At 42.8% G+C, this 19,145-nt stretch overlaps 1 protein-coding gene across 1 annotated transcript in view; it reads right to left on the bottom strand.

The window, feature by feature from the left end:
* The window catches only part of MDN1 (midasin AAA ATPase 1), a 548,987-nt gene that overhangs the window by 289,655 nt on the left and 240,187 nt on the right, over positions 1 to 19,145 (bottom strand). The window contains exons 44-46 of the mRNA XM_030199093.1: positions 9,076 to 9,235; positions 2,362 to 2,478; positions 660 to 868 (exon numbers count right to left, since the gene is read on the bottom strand). Coding sequence (XP_030054953.1) covers positions 660 to 868; positions 2,362 to 2,478; positions 9,076 to 9,235 — 486 coding nt within the window. The remainder of the gene's footprint in view (positions 1 to 659; positions 869 to 2,361; positions 2,479 to 9,075; positions 9,236 to 19,145) is intronic.

Raw genomic sequence — 19,145 nt, 5'->3', positions numbered from 1 at the left:
AGATGGACCTCTGGTCTGATCCAGCATGGCTATTCGTATGTTCATATGTTATGTTCTTATCTTCTAATACCCTTATTTCACACCCTCCTGAGGGAGTCTTGCAGGCGCCAAGGCGTTCCGGAGACTTCTTATGAGCCTTCAATATAGAATTAACTGAATGATCTCTAGTAATACTTAAGTCTGTTTACTAGGTTTTCCTCTTTCTTCTCTCACAAGGGTAAATTGCTCTTCCCTCTGTGGTGGACTTGATCAGAGAGTTACAACATACTTTCTTCATATTTTTCTTTTGTTTTCTCACTTGTTATTGACTTTTCTTATTTATGAAGATTGCTCTTTTGTCTTATTTAATTGCTGGCTGTTATTTATGTCTCAATAAAAAAAAAAGGACCTCTATAAATTAAGTTTCATAATTAAATAAACACAAGAGGGCTTCCCCTCTGACTACTGAAAACAAAGACAAAAGAGATGCATTCAGGCACACTGCATGAGGTGGGCATTACAAAAATGAGGTCAAGAACAGGGAGGTAAAGGGGAGGATAAGGTGATTACTGGCTATAACTAGAATGCTATTGTCTATTTTAGAGGATTTACACCCCACCCTACTGAACAGAATAATTAACAGTACAAAACAGTTTAAAACCCGAAGAAGTGGTCTTTACCTGCTAAAATGTCTTTAGCTTCTGTGTGTATAGCAAGGAGAGCATCACACACCCCCTCTCCCATAAGCCCAAGCCCATGCAGCAGGAGCTTTATATCCCACTGGTCCAAAGCATTCCCATCACCTTCCCCAGAGATGTATATCTCAATACCACGGTTCCGCATGGCTCTGGAGATTTCCCCATGGAGAGGATCCATTGAAAGAAAGAGCCTGATAGATAACAGAAAATGAAAAATTAAGGTCACCAAAAGAAGTTTAATAAAAGTCTTACTAAACCACCACTTGGCATTGCCAGCAAAACTGTTCACAGTACTACAAATTAAAAGTAGCAAGAAAAAAAAAGTTTACAGTGGTATTCATTAAAATATATGACATAGTATTACAATAAAAGCAGAGAAAAAGAAAAAGAAAAGAAAAAAAAAGATAGAAGCAAAATTACTGTATAATGAACATTAAAGAAAAAAATTAAGTAAGCAAGGTCCACCAGAAACAAACAAGTTCCTCAAACACCAACCCATACAACAGAGGGAAGGAATAAGAGGGGGAAAAAATCAAGTGGAGGAGTGGCCTAGTGGTTAGGGTGGTGGACTTTGGTCCTGAGGAACTGAGTTCGATTCCTGGCACAGGCAGCTCCTTGTGACTCTGGGTAAGTCACTTAACCCTCCATTGCCTGCCGCATTGAGCCTGCCATGAGTGGGAAAGCGCGGGGTACAAATGTAACAAAAAAAAAAAAAAGTACTATTCGAATCATAATATGCTTATCAAAATTTTAAATCCATAATAAGTTTTTTATAATTTGATCCATTCTTAAAGCCTGTGGTACATTGTTCCAAATAGTTGGTATTTGGGGGGGGGGGGGGGGGGGAACGGGGGACTCAATGACGTGTAGCTTTGAAACATGCAGCAGCTGTTGGTGAGAGAATAGTTAGCAAATTTTCACAGAACAGATTAATTGATTGGAAATATAAGGAATCAAATAGCTCGGCAGGTATTCAGGGGCTCCTTGGCAATATTCCCTGTGTGTTAGAATTATAATCTTTAAACACTGAAAAAGAGATATAGGAAGTTGCTATGTAGCAGGGTAGCATCTTATAGAGCAAGGTCAATAAATTTTCACAGGAGTCGCACCATTACAACTGACTGCTAGGTAGCACTTTTGTCAAATGCAAAGCAAATAAAAAAAGCATTTACAGGACCCCATGGTTCCCCTGCATATGCCCTAGAGCAAGAAACTGATGCGTTCAGAAACCAAGTTTCATATGAAAAGACGAGTCTGGAAACTAATAAAAAGCAATAGGCAAGCAACCATTTACAAATAACCCCCTACAACTACTAAAATTATTTAACAGATTCAAATTTTTCAGTGCATACTAAGGGACTGGAACGGTAAGAAGTTATAAACCACCACTAATGGAAGGGGTAGGTAAATGGAAGACAAATCAGGTTCTCTCAAAATCCGTAATGACCATGCATGAGATCCATTTGCATACAACAGAGGTAGTGCATGCAAATATATCTTATGCATACTCAGTGTAAGATACCTTGAAAATGTGACTGGTGTGTGACATTTGAGGATGGGGGTTGTCTACCTCTGGCCAAGAAGATCAGATTACACCTTCAATTAGTGCTAATTTTTCTCCTAGGCTCAACTATGAATCAAGAGTAAGTTAAGTCATAGCCTGTGATCTGTGCATAAAGAACACCTGAAGTTTGGATGAGGAACCACAGTTGGGATGCAGCCATCTATTACGCCACGCTCACTCATGACCAGAGAGCCTCCAGGCTCCAGCAATGCATTTAAGCGGTCCAGTACTGAAGAACTGTGAATGGAAGAAAGAGAGGAAACATAATATTTATTTTTATGTTTAAAACCTTTACCCTGCTGATCACTAAGCTGCTTACAAAAATCATAAACATAATTCAGTAAAAAAATAATAATAATAAAAATAATATTTATCAAAGAATCTGGTGTCAGTGCTACCATGTGTCAGATGTCACTTATTCTCTCTCCTCCCCCTGCCCCCCCCCTAAAAAAACAGATCATTTACATAGAGGGAAAAGCCTGAACAAATATTTTTTAAAAATCTTATTAAATTGTTGCAAAGTTGAACAGAATCTGAGGTGCCCTGCAAGCTTATTCAATTGTAATGGTTCTGCTACATAAAAACCACATGCTGATGTATCAGCATAACGAAAGGTATTAATAGCTGTTACCACAAGATGTCTCTCACTGTCAGATCTCAGGTTAAAGGGCAGAACGTAATTATTACATGACCCAAATATTGAGGGGCTACCGCATGCAGTACTTGATAAACCAGAGTCAACACTTTGCAATGAATATGTACTAATAACCTATGAAGACTCTTCAACATTGGTCATGTTCATATTTTGAAGCCCCCAGCATTTATTTATTAGGATTTTACCGCCTTTTTGAAGGAATTTACTCAAGGCGGCGTACAGTAAGAATTGATCAAACATGAGCAGCAGGCAATTAGAGCAGTAAAAATATTCAAATACAAAGTATGGCATGGTATACTACTTGCAATGACAACACAATATGTACTAGAACATTAAAATTGGTAGTGAGGGGTAAGGCAAAGTTGTAACATATAGATGAGTAAGGAAGTAGGAAGAATTAGAAAGTAAGGTGATTGATTTGAAGAAAGCTGCATGTGAGGTCAGAGAGATGGTTAAATATTATCTTAGCTAGGGTAGGAGTGGATAAACATGTCCCGCTGCAGTATGTGCAACCGAGTCAATCCTTGTGTGTGTGAGTGAGACTAACAAGTTAGTTACTTCTTCCATTAAAGGCTTAGTTCAACAGCCAAGCTTTCACCTGCTTCCTGAAGTAGAGGTAGTCCTTGTGTTAAGCGGAGCCTTTCAGGCAATGCATTCCAGAGTGAATATCATCTGCATACATTCTGGAGCTAATATTCAATTTACCAAATACTGCTCCCAAAGTTGACAAAGATGTTAAACAGTGCCCCATCATAACTAGATATACTGAAGACACTTCATCCTTCTCAGGCACCTGCATTGTTTTCCACTCAAATAAGATTTAAACCATTCATACATTGTTCCCCGCACCCCCAAGCAGAATAATTTAGCTAACAATGTCGTATTAATAAGGCTGAGATGTCCAATGACTAAAAAAAACCAAATATACCTTCTTCTCATCCATCCCTCTACAGATCTCATCTTCAGTTGATACAAAAAGTGTCTCCACACTATGCCCTCGCCTAAACCCATAGTAAAATGGATACAAACCCTGAGCCTGATCAACAGACTCTTCAATCACTTTACCTACCATTGGAAGCACCAATACTGGCCTATAATTACACTGCTCTTCCGGACCAACGAAGCAACTTTCAACAAAGGTTTTACAGTAGCTAACTTCAAGATAGTAGGGAAAATCCCTAAACGGAGGGATATATTCACAACAAAACTTAAGAGATGGAACAACATATTCTGTAAGCTGTCTCACAATCAAGGAAGAACAAGTATCAACTACCGATTTTGTGGGCTTCAAGCCATGCACAACATTCTCCACTGCAGAAACATCAACCACCTGAAATTGTGTAAACAGGGGACTAGGTATCAAATCATCAGATATATTAACAAAATCTACCACAGTCCCACCTTTCCTTCAAACATTTCGGCCTTATTCAACCAACTCCATGAGGCAACATTCCTCCTATCTCCTATTCCTATAACAAGTACTTCATGGTCTCAAACAACGGTTTTCCTTGTGGCATTGATTTCCACTAGGTGGATTTAGAAGCTTCAGGCCCTTTCTTCTAATGACCCTTTTCTGTTCTTTTTGGACACGGTGGAGCTCTGAGTGGTGCCCTCTTTTCTTCTCAAGGTAGTTTCACCATTTCATGTCAGTCAGTCTGTGGTGCTTCCTGTGCTTGGGGATTGTTTGGGTATGGTGGAACAGCTGCAGCTCCATGCCTTGGAACTTAGGAGGGTGTTAAAGTGGTATGTACAGGTATTTCGGTGCATGGATAGATTTTTTGTGTAGACTGGTGGTGATTGCAAAGAGGATGCAACCTCCAAGATGTCTGCTGCTCAGTGGATAAAGGGGGCAGTTGCTTCTGCCTATGTTCTCTGCTGAAGATTGGTTCAGGAATTCTTGAAGACTCATTCTATCAGGGCTCAGGCTTTTTCTTGGGTGGAGCACTCATTGGTTACGTCTCTTGATATTTGTAAAGGAGCAGTTTGGTCTGCTCTATATTCTTTTGCGTGGCATTACCGTTTGGATGTGCAGGCACAGCAGAATGCAGGTTGTTTCTGGATTCTGTATTGGGTTGGTCGGTGTGGTTTTTTTTTTCCTCTTATGGTCTTGTCACTGGGATTGTGAGAGGGAGTAGCAGAATAGATGGAAGTTTCATATTCACCTGTCAGCAATTGAACCAATCCAATTCAAGAACACCACTTCAAAAAAAAAAAAAAAAAAGGAAAGAGAAAAATACACAATGGTGGTTCTGTGTTTGCGTGCCTCCTCTGTTTTTGTGGACGCTCATGGGCTTAGATCATGCAACTGGTCAATAATTCGTTAGGTCCATTGTGCTTTTCTTAACATCTTTTGGCAGAGGAGTGAGTAGGATGTTTCCTTTAACCTTTTGGAGTCTGTGGTTTACTTGGTCCGTAAGGTCTTTCTTGAATTGTTTGGGGGCGGCTCTTATTAGGCTAACAGGGCAAATGTCTAGTTTGCATTGAGACTTGCCATATTTTTTAAGCCATTGTGAGAGTTCATCTACTGAGATTATGTTGAAGTTGGTCCATGAACGATCTGCTGGGTATTACCCCAGTTTTGGATTTAGGCATTCAAGGATGTTTGTATAGTCGGTAGTATTGGAAGGTATCATGCGCCTGAGTTTTATAATTTTTTCGTTAAAATATTTCGCTAAGCTGGTTGCGGATGGGGTGTCTGTGTTGTTAGAGGTAACCGGTGTAGTGTTTAGGAGTTTGTTCACAAGGGAGAAGAGCTTATGCGTATCCTTGTAGTTTGGTCCTATTATGGTTTTGTAGTACAGTCTTTTGGTTTATCTGATTTTATATTTGTATTTTCTTTGCGACTGTTTCCAGTCGTTAAGAGTGAGTTCGTCTTTTTTTCTTGCTCCATATTCTTTCCAGTCTTCTGACCTGTGTTTTTAAGGCTTTCAGTTCTTCGATAAACCATGGGATTGAGATTTTTCTTTTTGAGGATCTAGTTTGGAGTGGTGCTATACTGTCTAGTATTGCTGTGCATCTGTTGTCCCACTCTTGTAGAAATCGGGGTGATTTTGTAGGAGTTGCCCATTCGTCAGTGTAAAGTTCTTTCCAGAAAGTTAGTGGGTCTATTTTACCTCTTGTGGTATAGGTTCTTTTTTCTTGTATTCGTTGTGACCCTTTTCTTTTCCAGTACAGGGAGGTATGTGCTTTGTAGTGGTCTGACCATGGTGTAGCTGTCCATTTTGTATCTGTGATGGTGAAGATGGGCTCTGATGAAAATTTATGAGTTATGATGTCTAATGTGTGTCCTTTTTTGTGGGTAGGTTGCATGTTAGGCCAATTGAGCTCCCATAGTTGGATGAATTCCTTGCATTCGTTTACGTTCTTTATGTTAATGTCTTCAAGATGAAGGTTAATGTCCCCTGCTATGAGAAGGTTCTGGGAGGACACGCAAGTGTTTGATATGAAGTCCATAAAGTGTGTTTGTGATACTTGCCAATTGCCCGGGGGCCTGTAGAAAATGATTAGGTTTAGTTGATCAAGTAGATCGGGTGGTTAATTCTAACTGAGGCTATTTCAAGTTGAGGTAGGATGGATTCTGCTATTGTAGTAACTGTGAATTTTGATTTATAGATTATTGCTATGCCTCCTCCTCTTTTTCCTTCTCTAGTCCAATGGGTAATTTTGTATCCTGGTGGACATAATTCTAAGATTATTGGGTCTTTGGAGTCATGGATCCAGGTTTCGCTAATGAGTAGGAGGTCAAGGTGGTCGTCTGTGATCCAGTCGGTCAGTGTTGTGGTTTTCTTGACTACTGATCTGGCATTAGTGTAGCCTATTTGTATTCGTTGGTGGTGTTCTTTTGGATTCGGGTTTGGAGTAATATTTATTAGTTGTCTTTCTCCTTGATGTGATGGGTTTAGAACATTCTTTCTTTCCCAATCTTTGATGGGGTTCAAGGATGTTAGGTTTTTCATGGTCTTCATTGTCTTTTTGGGTATACATGTTGTGTTCGTGATTTGTTTGTGGTTTGTGAATTGTGAGGCTATTGTTGTCTGTGTCTAGAGTTGTAGGTGCGTGTAGGAGTAGGATGAGGCAGTAGATTAAGATCCCAAGTCAGCACTGCCGGCCAAACTGAGGATGAAGTAACTGAACCCACCAACAGAAATGCTGCACATCTCGAAGAACTGTAAGCAACTTCCCTATCAAACGACCGCAAAAACAGCTGAGCTGCTGCCTGCACCTCAAGACCAAGGTAGACCCCGGATCCAACTCAGCGTGCAAAAAACCCAGAATGTTAGGCAGTGAGGCCTCCAGATCCTGCCACACCCAGACATATGCAAGGGAAGTGGAATGCTGTCACGAATGCAAAAGAGTGGAAATGACAGAGGCAGCATTAACTGAATTGCCGCAAACGCGCCCGTTCAAGAGCCAAGCCATAAGCAAGAACCGAGTTGGGTCCCTCCAGGACCACTGGCCCTTGAGCCAGAAGTCCCTGACACTGGAAGGCGGAGAGGTTCCTCCACCAGCAGCCTGACAAGATCCCCGTACGAGGGCCTCCTTGGCCAGTTGGGCAACATTAGGACCACCAGGACTTTGAGAACAGGATTAGGATCAACATAATTGTACTCAGCCATATGGAATATGATAAGCTTGCTTACTGCTTTTCTTGAATGTTTTTCTGATTTAATCCAGCTTCCTCTGATATGCTGTACTTAGTCTTCTCTTTAGTGTGGACTAAGTTGTGGATTTCCGATTTTTTTTTTTTTTTTAATTATTGCTTCCTCTGTTATATTTTCATAGATTTTCACCATTTTACCTGCTCAAAGTTTTACTTTGGATATATCATTCAAAAGATTAATCTAAAAAAAAAAATTAAGTTTCTGCTGCTATAACCACATACTTTGGACAATATTTCATTTTAAACCCTATTCTGTTCGCTTACGTCCTTCTAGGTAAATGCACCAATATTTCCAAACCCTAATTTCACAAAGAGTAAAAATATTTTTTATTATTAATGTATTTACCGCCTTTTGAAGGAATTCACTCGTCAGTGTACAGTAAGAATAAATCAAACAAATGCAATGCATAATTTCAACAGTAAAAATATTATACAAATATTCAAAGCGTGGCATATTATACTACTTACAATGTCAACCCAATACGTAATAAAACATTTTCAAAGAGTGTATGGTATAAACAAAGAGGTGATTAAATACTATCTCAGGGTAAGAGTGGATAAACATGTCCTGCTGCAGTATGTGCAGCCCATGTCATTTCGTGTGTGTGTGCGCCCATGTCATTTCGTGTGTGTGCACCCATGTCACTTCGTGTGTGTGTGCGCACCCATGTCACTTCGTGTGTGTGTGTGTGTGTACCCATGTCACTTCGTGTGTGTGTGTGTGACAGAGTATGAGTGAGAGAGCGTGTGAGACTAACGAGTTAATTACTTCTTCCATTAAAGGCCAGGTTTGCACCTTGTTTAGAGGATCATGATTGGTTTAACTGTTCGGTGTGTATCTATCAGTGCTAAATTAATCCTGGGCTGACTCTAAGATCATGGTGTTTCTGTCAAGAAGACATCTTTCCTTCTGAACCAAAACTTTAAAATTTTTAATTTTCTCTCCTCTCTCAACTATACTCTAAAAATATTAGTGTTAATTTTCAACAGGGTTCAAAGCAAGTAGGAGAGGTTCCTGCCAACTTAAACTCTGCTCAGTAGGCCATTCCCCGAATTTTCAGTAGCACATAACCACATAGCGCTGCTGAAAATCCCCTCTGACCAAGATGGAACTCTGGGGTTAGTGCCGGGCAGTATAGGGATGGACGCAAGGAGCTGCCAGCACCAGCCATATTCAGCACTGGCAGGCAGATAGCACCCTTATCTCTGCCCGCTGAGCAACGTGAATGCTGGCACTGAATACCTGCTGGCACCTAACTTCCAGTTCAGTGGTTGACCTGGATATTCAATGCTGGGCTCCAGGTTAGTTTCAGCCCACAGCAGTTTTAAAACGGCTGACCACTGAACTGAATATCAGGTGGATATTATTTTAATAATAGCAGCAAGCAGATTGTCTCCAGAATTGTAGGGGGGGGGGGGGGGGGGGGAAACAGATCACATACTTGAGGTTCACCATTTCAAGGTCTTGAAATGAACCCCTCTTAACTTGCCAACACAGTTTGCAAAGCCTTCTACTTACCTACAAAAGTTAACATTGTCCATCAGAAGCCAGTCTCCAGACTGCAAGGCCTGAACCAGCATCCCATCCACCCACTCAAAAGCACCATGGCTGCGACCCTCTACTGTCTGTAGGAGCTGTCGCCTGAAACAGCAAAAATCTTCCACCAAACTGGAATTCTCTGAAATTATAAGTAACAAGATGCTCTAAAGCTTGAGAGATATTTCAGTTTAAATAGAACATTTTAACAAGAGTTCATGCAGTAAAACTAGCCAGACTGTAACAAAAAAAAGTCTGACCCTGAGAGAGCATCAAACGAATTCCCTCCATGAAATGGAAAGGGGGATGGGATTGATATACCACCTTTTTTGTGTTTACAAATTGGTCTCCTTTTTACAGATACTTATTTGAAATGAAGGATTAAGTGTCTTGCCCAGAATCACAAGGAGCTACAGTGGGAATTGAATCCAGTTCCCCTGGCTCTCAGGCCACTTCACTAACCATTAGGATACTCCTCCACTTTTATACTGACTTTCACAATATCTCAGTTCACCATCTGTACTACAGCTATACTGTCACAGAGATATTTTAGCTGAAGAACACCCATCTGCGTTCTCCATCCCACACATAAAATATTACCACTAAGAACGCTGGCAATGGAAACCAGCTTTCTTGATTCATGTCCAAGTTGAGACTTAAAATAATTATTTGTTCTCACCACAGCCAAAGAAAAGCACATTTCAAATGGGAAGCTTTCTTTGGCACGAGAGGAAGAATGAAGGAAATTTCTCCATAGGTTTCATCTCTCTAAACAACTGCATCAACGACCAAGCTAATCTCCTATTTTGATCTACGGTTTATAACTAGACTTGCCGAATCTCCCCAAGTAAAACTAAAACAATACAAGCCATCTCATATGCCTGTTCAGAGAAAATGTTCCTTAATAAAATACAGTTATTTACCTGTAGCAGATGTTCTCCAAGGACAGCAGGATAGGAAGTGTTAAGGGGAACCAGTAACTTCTTATACATTCCATCACATCCCAACAAAGAAGGTACGATTCTGTTCGGCCCTTCTTGTTCACATAGTACATGTTACCTAACTGTCTCACCTAGAGCAATTCTGTTGGATAAGTGATCTCTGAAAGTAGTGCTACACATTACCCTAAGCTCCAGGTACCTGAATGGATACCTTATGTATAAAGTCCATCTACATTTGTGCCCCAAAACAGTTTGGACGCATCTTTTGGTGGTGTTAACTGAATGTGAGGAATTTTAAAAGGGCATTCCTTTTGCCCAATTGAATGATTTGTCCACCAGAGTCCCGCAGAGGACTGGTAACAGATACTACATCCTGTGGAACAGATAAACATAGGGTTAAATATCTTTCATCTGTAAAGGAAACATCTTACTTACTCCGCTGCCAAAAGATGCTAAGAAAAGCACAACGGACCTAATCAACTATCGCCCAGTAGCAACTATTCCGCTCATAACCAAACTCATGGAGGGCATAGTGACGAAACAATTCTATGATTACCTAAATAAACACTCAATTCTGCACGAGTCCGAATCAGGATTTCGGTCAAATCACAGCACCGAAACGGTACTAGTATCTGCAATGAACTCATTCAAACAAGCAACTGCAACTGGTAACAACATACAATTCGACATGTCCAGCGCCTTTGACATGGTCAATCATGGAATACTATTACATATACTAGAATACTTCGGAGTAGGAGGCACAGTTCTCAAACGGTTCAAAGGATTCCTGACCACAAGATCATACCAAGTAACAACGAAAGCAGACACATCACCCCCATGGATACCTGAATGTGGAGTTCCCCAAGGATCCCCACTATCACCAACTCTCTTCAACCTAATGATGATACCTTTAGCCAAACTTCTAGCCAATCAAAACCTTAATCCCTACATATACGCAGACTACGTCACGATTTACATCCCATTCAAACATGATCTAAACGAAATCACCAATGAGATCAACCAAAGCCTCCAAATCATGCACTCCTGGGCGGATGCATTCCAGCTGAAACTCAACGCAGAGAAAACACAATGTCTCGTACTCACCTCACAACACAACAAAAACAACTACTCCACAATAACTACACCATACTGTTCTCTCCCCATCGCACAAAATCTAAAAATTCTTGGAGTTACTATCGACCGAAACCTCACACTCGATACTCACGTTAAGAACACAACGAAAAAGATGTTCCACTCCATGTGGAAACTCAAAAGAGTAAAACCTTTCTTTCCGAGATACATCTTCCGTACCTTGGTACAGTCAATGGTAATAAAAGTCATCTGGACTACTGTAATGCACTATACGCTGGCTGCAAAGAACAGACTATCAAAAAACTCTAAACAGCCCAAAATACCGCAGCCAGACTCATATTTGGAAAAAACAAAACCCCTAAGAAAGTGCGAAACTCCTAAGAGAGAAATTTCACTGGCTCCCACTGAAGGAACGAGTTGCGTTCAAGATCTGCACGACTGTACACAAAATCATTCACGCAGATGCCCCAATCTACATGCTAAACCTTGTGGACTTGCCTCCCAGAAACGCCATAAGATCATCCCGCAAATTTCTCAATCTGCACTTCCCAAGCTGTAAAGGATTAAAATATAAGCTGATACACACCACCACCTTCTCTTACATGAGCACGCAGCTGTGGAATGCATTACCTACAGCCCTGAAAGCTATTGATGAAATAACTAACTTCCGCAAATCTCTGAAGACACATCTATTCAACAAGGCCTACAAAGAGAACCCATAGCCTTACAAAACTACCTCACCAACTCACCCAATTATTACAGTCCACCTTATATCCTAACACCTTCCTTCTCTCTTCCCTCATCTAATCTTTGTACATCATTAACTGTGTCTGATATCATGGAATGATTATGTCATAACCAAACTCTGTAAGCCACATTGAGCCTGCAAATAGGTGAGAAAATGTGGGATACAAATGCAATAAATAAATAAATTTTAGCTAATGGCCAAAGTCTCTTTCCCTTCTTATTTTGCTGATTTATGAACTGAATTTTACCTAACCTTATGATGTAAGCCTATTATGTCTATAAGTTTGTAATCTTGCTGTGCCTGGCAAGAAGCTCATGGGAGAAACCTAACTAATTATCAGTGTCTGATTTCATGCACCTTCTTCTGCTGCAGCAGCAAATTTTCCACTGAATAAAGGAAACTGACCAACTTGTTTTAATGTATTAAGCAGCAAGAATCAACAATCCCAAAGACTGTCAGTAGCCAGAGTCCACTGGGCTTGTCTCAAATGGAGACATGCAAAGGGTGTTATGTGTACTATAGATGCCATGTGGCCCAACACCCACAACATCTGACCACCTGATATCTTGCTGGCTCCTCTGAGTTTCCTCCAGAACAGATACTAGGGTGGCGATCCTTTGCTGTGGTAGAAGGATGAGTTGCATCTAGTACTCTCCTATGAATTCCAATTGCTGTGTTGGGTTTAAATGAGACGGGATATTTTAAATTTTTGACAAACCCTAATTAATTCAAGAACCTGAATGATTAAGTGTTTTGATCCTTTTGCTTCTTCTCATGGTGTGTGCTTTAATCAGATAATCATCCAAATAGGGAAATACATGCACCCCTAGGTTTGCATAGATATACTGCTATAAACACTTGGCATTTTTCAAACATACATGGAACTGATACAATACCAAAGGGCAGAATGCAATACTAGTAATCCCTATGATAAATCAGATACGTCCTGTGACTTCGAAACATCTGTATGTAAGTATATGCATCCTTTAAGTCCAGAGAACAAATCCTGTCCCCTTTTTGGAGTAGTGGTATAAGGGAGACTAAGGAAACCATCCTGTACATTTGTTTGATGGGATTGAAAGGTGAGGTTCTGTTGCTAGGAGATTTCAACTTGCCAGATGCAGACTGGAGTGTTCCATCTACAGAAAGAAGTAGAATGATAGCAGATGCCTTTCAAAGTGCTCTCCACAAGCAAACGGTGGGGTGACAGAACCCACCAGAGAAGAGGTGATGCTGGATTTCGTGCTCACAAATGGGGAGAATGTGTTTAATGTTCAAGTGGGTGCCCCCCTGGGCAGTTGTGATCATTACACCATATGGTTCAATATAGAAGCTAAAGGCGAGTGTAGGTACACAACGCCAGGAGCAACTACTGTGAAAGTTCCAGACTGCCCAGAACACTGCTGCAAGACTCATCCTGGGCAAATCGCGCATTGTTCCCGCGCAACCTCTACGTCTCAATCTGCACTGGCTCCCAGTTAGAGAGCGAATCGCTTTCAAGCTCTGCACTTTAACGCATAAAATTATCTACGGTCTAGCTCCGGAATACATGATTCCTCTAATAGACCTCCCACCTAGAAATGCCATCAACACAGCCCGTACCTATCTCCAACTTCATTATCCATCTTGCCGGGGTGTCAAATACAAGCTTCTTTTTGCCTCTACCTTTCACTACTCCAGCCCGAAGACTTGGAATGCTTTACCTCTGAACCTAAAATCTCAATCTGATCATCACCTTTTCAAGAAGATGTTGAAAACGTTCCTTTTTGAAAAAACTTACTCCATTAGTAATTCTGCTTATTAGTCACCCTAATTGTTGTTAGTGTTCTCTCCTTATTCTGCTGTAAAATTCATGTGTTGTACTTCTCTACTTTTGTAATTCATGTAAGCCACATTATGCCTGCAATTGTGGGAAACTGTGGGGTATAAATGAACCATAAATAAATAATAAATAAAGTCTTGGATTTCAAACATGCTAACTCTAGTAAAATACAGGAATATCTGAGTAAAGAGCTAGCACAATGAGAGGTTAAAGAGAAGTGGAAAATCAGTGTGGTCCAAGTTGAAAAGAGCAATAAAAATGGCAACAGATCTTTATATAAGAAAAGTAAACAAACTCAAGAGGAAAAGGAAACCCATACGGGTCACCAAACAACGGTCTGAAGAAATAAAAGCAAAACAGGTGGCATTTATGAACTACAGAAGAACGCAGAAAGAACAAAGAAAATAATACTATATAAAATTCTAAGAAGTGAAGAAAGAAATACAGCTGGCAAAAGCACAGAAGAAAAATGGCTACAGACAAAGAGGTGATAAGACTTTTCAAGTATATTGGGGAAAGGAGGAAGGCTAGAAATGGAATTGTGAGACTGAAAAGCTGCTAAAAATTGAAAGAAAATCATGGAGAAAGATCTCTGTTCACTAACAAAGACATATATGGGAGTAGTTCTGAGAGAAGAAGACGTTTCTCTGGTAAGTGAACATTATTTTGCCCTGTGCTTTGGAACAAAGATTGGGGTTTAAAGGAGGAATTTTAGGCTACTGATAGGCAAACAAAATAAAAAAGTAGAATCTTTATCAGCTAGTCTCCATACTCTTTTCCTCCTATTTTTAAAACTTGAACTTTGTACCACAGCAGGGCCTAGTTCAGTGTTAGGGGAAGAAAAAAAAAAAAAAAAGAAGCAGCGAGAAGGGTGCTATCCAATTTTTTGCATTCAGCGTCACATTTATGATTATTTCCCAGTTTATAAGTGTGTCCGATAGCACTCAGAGAACGTCCTCTTGAGGAATGAGTAGCAGACTTGGAGGAGCTGAGGGAGAAAGAGAGGTAGATAAAGGAGACCTACAGGTACGCTGTAGAAAAGTCCCACCAGTCTAGCAGCCCCTATGCAGCCTTGGAGAAGGAAGGAGAGCATCACCCTGGTGAAGTAGGAAGTACTCCTGTAGCCAGGACCTAACCACAAGGGGATGCACTATCCTCTCACACCGAGGATGTGTCTCCAAGAACTTCTGCCCAGGCAGGAAAGGTTAGGACAGCTGTTGCAGTTGATGATTCCATCATTAGGAATGTAGATAGCTGGGTGGCTGGTGGACGTCAGGATCGCCTGCTCACTTTGTAGGAAGATTCAATAGCTGAAGATGGTACCCTATCCAAACTACAGTAGAATTCTGGAAATCCGGACGACCCAAGAATACAGAGCCTTGACTGCCTGAGAATCTGGACTCCCTCCCTTCCCTCCCCCCCAACACGGTCCTGTGTCTCAACCTCCCCTCCCAGCCCTGCTAGCGACTCCCCCAGTGTACAGACCTTTTCAGAAGTCTTCAGTGCTGCAGCATCAGCCCTACTCACAGGCTGTCTCCAGCTTGCACCATGCCTTTCCCTCCGCCCTTCTAAAAATAGGAAGTTGCACCAGAAGGGGAGGGAAGTGTCACAGAATGCCTAACACCCACCTGGGAATAACCCTGCGGCCACCTAGAGGGTGTGTCCCAGCACCATTCTGGCCCACTACCACCTGTTCACCCACTACCACCTGTGCACGTGCTCTATTCTGGCATACCCTTCTTCACACCTGCTGGGTTACATTTGCCTCTGGTTGAGTCTCCCATACGCAACTTAATTCCCCAGTGGTTTCTAAGGACACTGGGGCCACATTGCCAGGGGTCCCACAGTTCCTAGAAAGCACCCACGGACCCAAAACACAAACCACCAGGATTCTTAGCCAGCCTGCCTGCCTAAACTTTAAATTTGGAATTGTTCAAATAAAACAGGAATAATATTTCAGATCTTGCAAGATTGATAAGCAAAAGAACTATCACGTATACTTTTATATCACATATTTCTGAACAAAGGAAAACCTAGTCTTAAAAAGAGAAGCAAAACGAACTGTCAATCTAAGTTAATAACTGACAGAGAGTGGACAATTATCAGTGAAGATCTTATTTATTTGTTGCATTTGTACCCCACATTTCCCCCCTATTTGCAGACTCAATAAACAAGCCACTTTAAAATCCACCCACGCTTTCACTGGTAACCAATGAAGTACTCTCAAAATAGGTTGCAAGTGATCATATTTCTTACAACCAAATATTAGTCTGGCTGCAGTGTTTGTAACCTATTCAATAACTGTTGATGTATACCAGCATACAGAACACTAAATGACTATTTTCTAATCTATTCCATTACTCATGATATATGGTAAGCCACATTGATTCTGCAAAGAGGTGGAAAAATGTGGAATACAAATGCAATAAATAAACAGTGCAATAATCAACTTGTGAGAGAATTATCTATACTATCACACAAAACTGCTGTGGAAAAAGTGAATGATACATACCTGTAGCAGGTGTTCTCCGAGGACAGCAGGCTGATTGTTCTCACGACTGGGTTGACGTCCACGGCAGCCCCCACCAACCAGAACAAAACTTAGCGGGCGGTCCCGCACGCAGGGCACGCCCACCGCGCATGCGCGGCCGTCTTCCCGCCCGTGCGCGACCGTTCCCGCTCAGTTGAATGACAAGCAAAAATGATGAAACGCAACTCCAAAGGGGAGGAGGGAGGGTAGGTATCATTCACTTTCTCCGAGGACAAGCAGGCTGCTTGTTCTCACGACTGGGGTATCCCTAGCTCTCAGGCTCACTCAAAACAAGAACCGAGGTCAATTGAACCTCGCAACGGCGAGGGTATAACAGAAATTGACCTACGAAGAACAACTAACTGAGAGTGCAGCCTGACCAGAATAAATTCGGGTCCTGGAGGGTGGAGTTGGATTTACACCCCAAACAGATTCTGCAGCACCGACTGTCGCGTCGGGTATCCTGCTGGAGGCAGTAATGTGATGTGAATGTGTGGACAGATGACCACGTCGCAGCCTTGCAAATCTCTTCAATAGTGGCTGACTTCAAGTGAGCCACTGACGCTGCCATGGCTCTAACATTATGAGCCGTGACATGACCCTTTAGAGTCAGCCCAGCCTGGGCATAAGTGAAGGAAATGCAATCTGCTAGCCAATTGGAGATGGTGCGTTTCCCGACAGCGACCCCTATTCTGTTAGGGTCGAAAGAAACAAACAATTGGGCGGACTGTCTGTGGGGCTGTGTCCGCTCCAAGTAGAAGGCCAATGCTCTCTTGCAGTCCAATGTGTGCAACTGACGTTCAGCAGGGCGGGTATGCGGTCTGGGAAAGAATGTTGGCAAGACAATTGACTGGTTAAGATGGAACTCCGACACCACCTTCGGCAGGAACTTGGGGTGAATGCGGAGCACTACTCTGTTGTGATGAAGTTTGGTATACGGAGCATGAGCTACCAGGGATTGAAGCTCACTGACCCTACGAGCTGAAGTAACTGCCACCAAGAAAATGACCTTCCAGGTCAAGTACTTCAGATGGCAGGTATTCAGTGGCTCAAAAGGAGGTTTCATCAGCTGGGTGAGGACGACGTTGAGATCCCATGACACTGCAGGAGGCTTGATAGGGGGCTTTGAAAAAAGCAAGCCTCTGATGAATCGAACGACTAAAGGCTCTCCAGAGATGGCTTTTCCTTCTACACGATAATGGTAAGCACTAATCGCACTAAGGTGATTCCTTACTGAGTTGGTCTTGAGGGCAGACTCTGATAAGTGCAGAAGGTATTCAAGCAGGTTCTGTGCAGGGCAAGAACGAGGTTCTAGGGCCTTGCTCTCACACCAAATGACAAACCTCCTCCACTTGAAAAAGTAACTCTTTTTAATGGAATTCTTCCTAGAGGCAAGCAAGACACGGGAGACACCCTCAGACAGACCCAACGCAGTGAAGTCTACGCCCTCAACATCCAGGCCGTGAGAGCCAGAGACTGAAGGTTGGGGTGCAGCAACGCTCCGTCGTTCTGCGAAATGAGGGTCGGAAAACACTCCAATCTCCACGGTTCTTCGGAGGACAACTCCAGAAGTAGAGGGAACCAGATCTGACGGGGCCAAAAGGGCGCGATCAGAATCATGGTGCCGCGGTCTTGCTTGAGCTTCAGTAAGGTCTTCCCCACCAAAGGTATGGGAGGGATAAGCATACAGGAGGCCGATCCCCCAATGAAGGAGAAAGGCATCCGACGCTAGCCTGCCGTGCGTCTGAAGTCTGGAACAGAACAGAGGCAGCTTGTGGTTGGGCCGAGAGACGAAAAGGTCCACCGAGGGGGTGCCCCACTCTCGGAAGATCTTGCGAACCACTCTGGAATGGAGCGACCACTCGTGCGGTTGCATGACTCTGCTCAGTCTGTCGGCCAGACTGTTTACGCCTGCCAGGTATGTGGCTTGGAGAAGCATGCCGAACTGGCAAGCCCAACGCCACATCCCAATGGCTTCCTGACACAGGGGGCGAGATCCGGTGCCCCCCTGCTTGTTGATGTAATACATTGCAACCTGATTGTCTGTCCGAATTTGGATAATTTGACAGGACAGCCGATCTCTGAAAGCCTTCAGTGCGTTCCAGATCGCTCGGAGCTCCAGGAGGTTGATCTGAAGATCCTTTTCCTGGAGGGACCACAATCCCTGGGTGTGAAGCACATCGACATGGGCTCCCCACCCCAGGCAAGAAGCATCCGTCGTCAGCACCTTTGTGGGCTGTGGAATTTGGAATGGACGTCCCAGGGTCAAATTGGACCGAATGGTCCACCAGTGCAGTGAAGTGCGGCAACTGGTGGAGAGGCGGATGACATCTTCTAGATTCCCGGTGGCTTGAAACCACTGGGAAGCTAGGGTCCATTGAGCAGATCTCATGTGAAGACGAGCCATGGGAGTCACATGAACTGTGGAGGCCATATGACCCAGAAATCTCAACATGTGCCGAGCTGTGATCTGCTGAGACGCTCTGGTCTGGGAAGCCAGGACCAGGAGATTGTTGGCCCTCGCTTCGGGAAGGAAGGCCTGAGCTGTCTGAGTATTCAGCAGAGCTCCTATGAATTCCAGAGACTGGGCTGGCTGGAGATGGGACTTTGGGTAATTTATCACAAACCCCAGCAGCTCCAGGAGGCGAATAGTGCACTGCATGGACCGGAGAGCTCCTGCCTCCGAGGTGTTCTTGACCAGCCAATCGTCGAGATATGGGAACACGTGCACTCCCAGCTTGCGTAGATACGCCGCTACCACCACGAGGCACTTCGTAAACACCCGTGGGGCAGAGGCGAGCCCAAAGGGCAGCACACAATACTGAAAGTGCCGTGCGCCCTGGCGGAATCTGAGATACTGTCTGTGAGCTGGCAGTATCGGGATGTGAGTGTATGCGTCCTTTAAATCCAGGGAACATA

Source organism: Microcaecilia unicolor, chromosome 3, assembly GCF_901765095.1.
Source record: "Microcaecilia unicolor chromosome 3, aMicUni1.1, whole genome shotgun sequence".
In the NCBI taxonomy this organism is placed as follows: domain Eukaryota; kingdom Metazoa; phylum Chordata; class Amphibia; order Gymnophiona; family Siphonopidae; genus Microcaecilia; species Microcaecilia unicolor.
The sequence above is the reverse complement of the archived record's forward strand: the minus strand, read 5'-3'. Positions and strand labels throughout refer to the sequence as shown.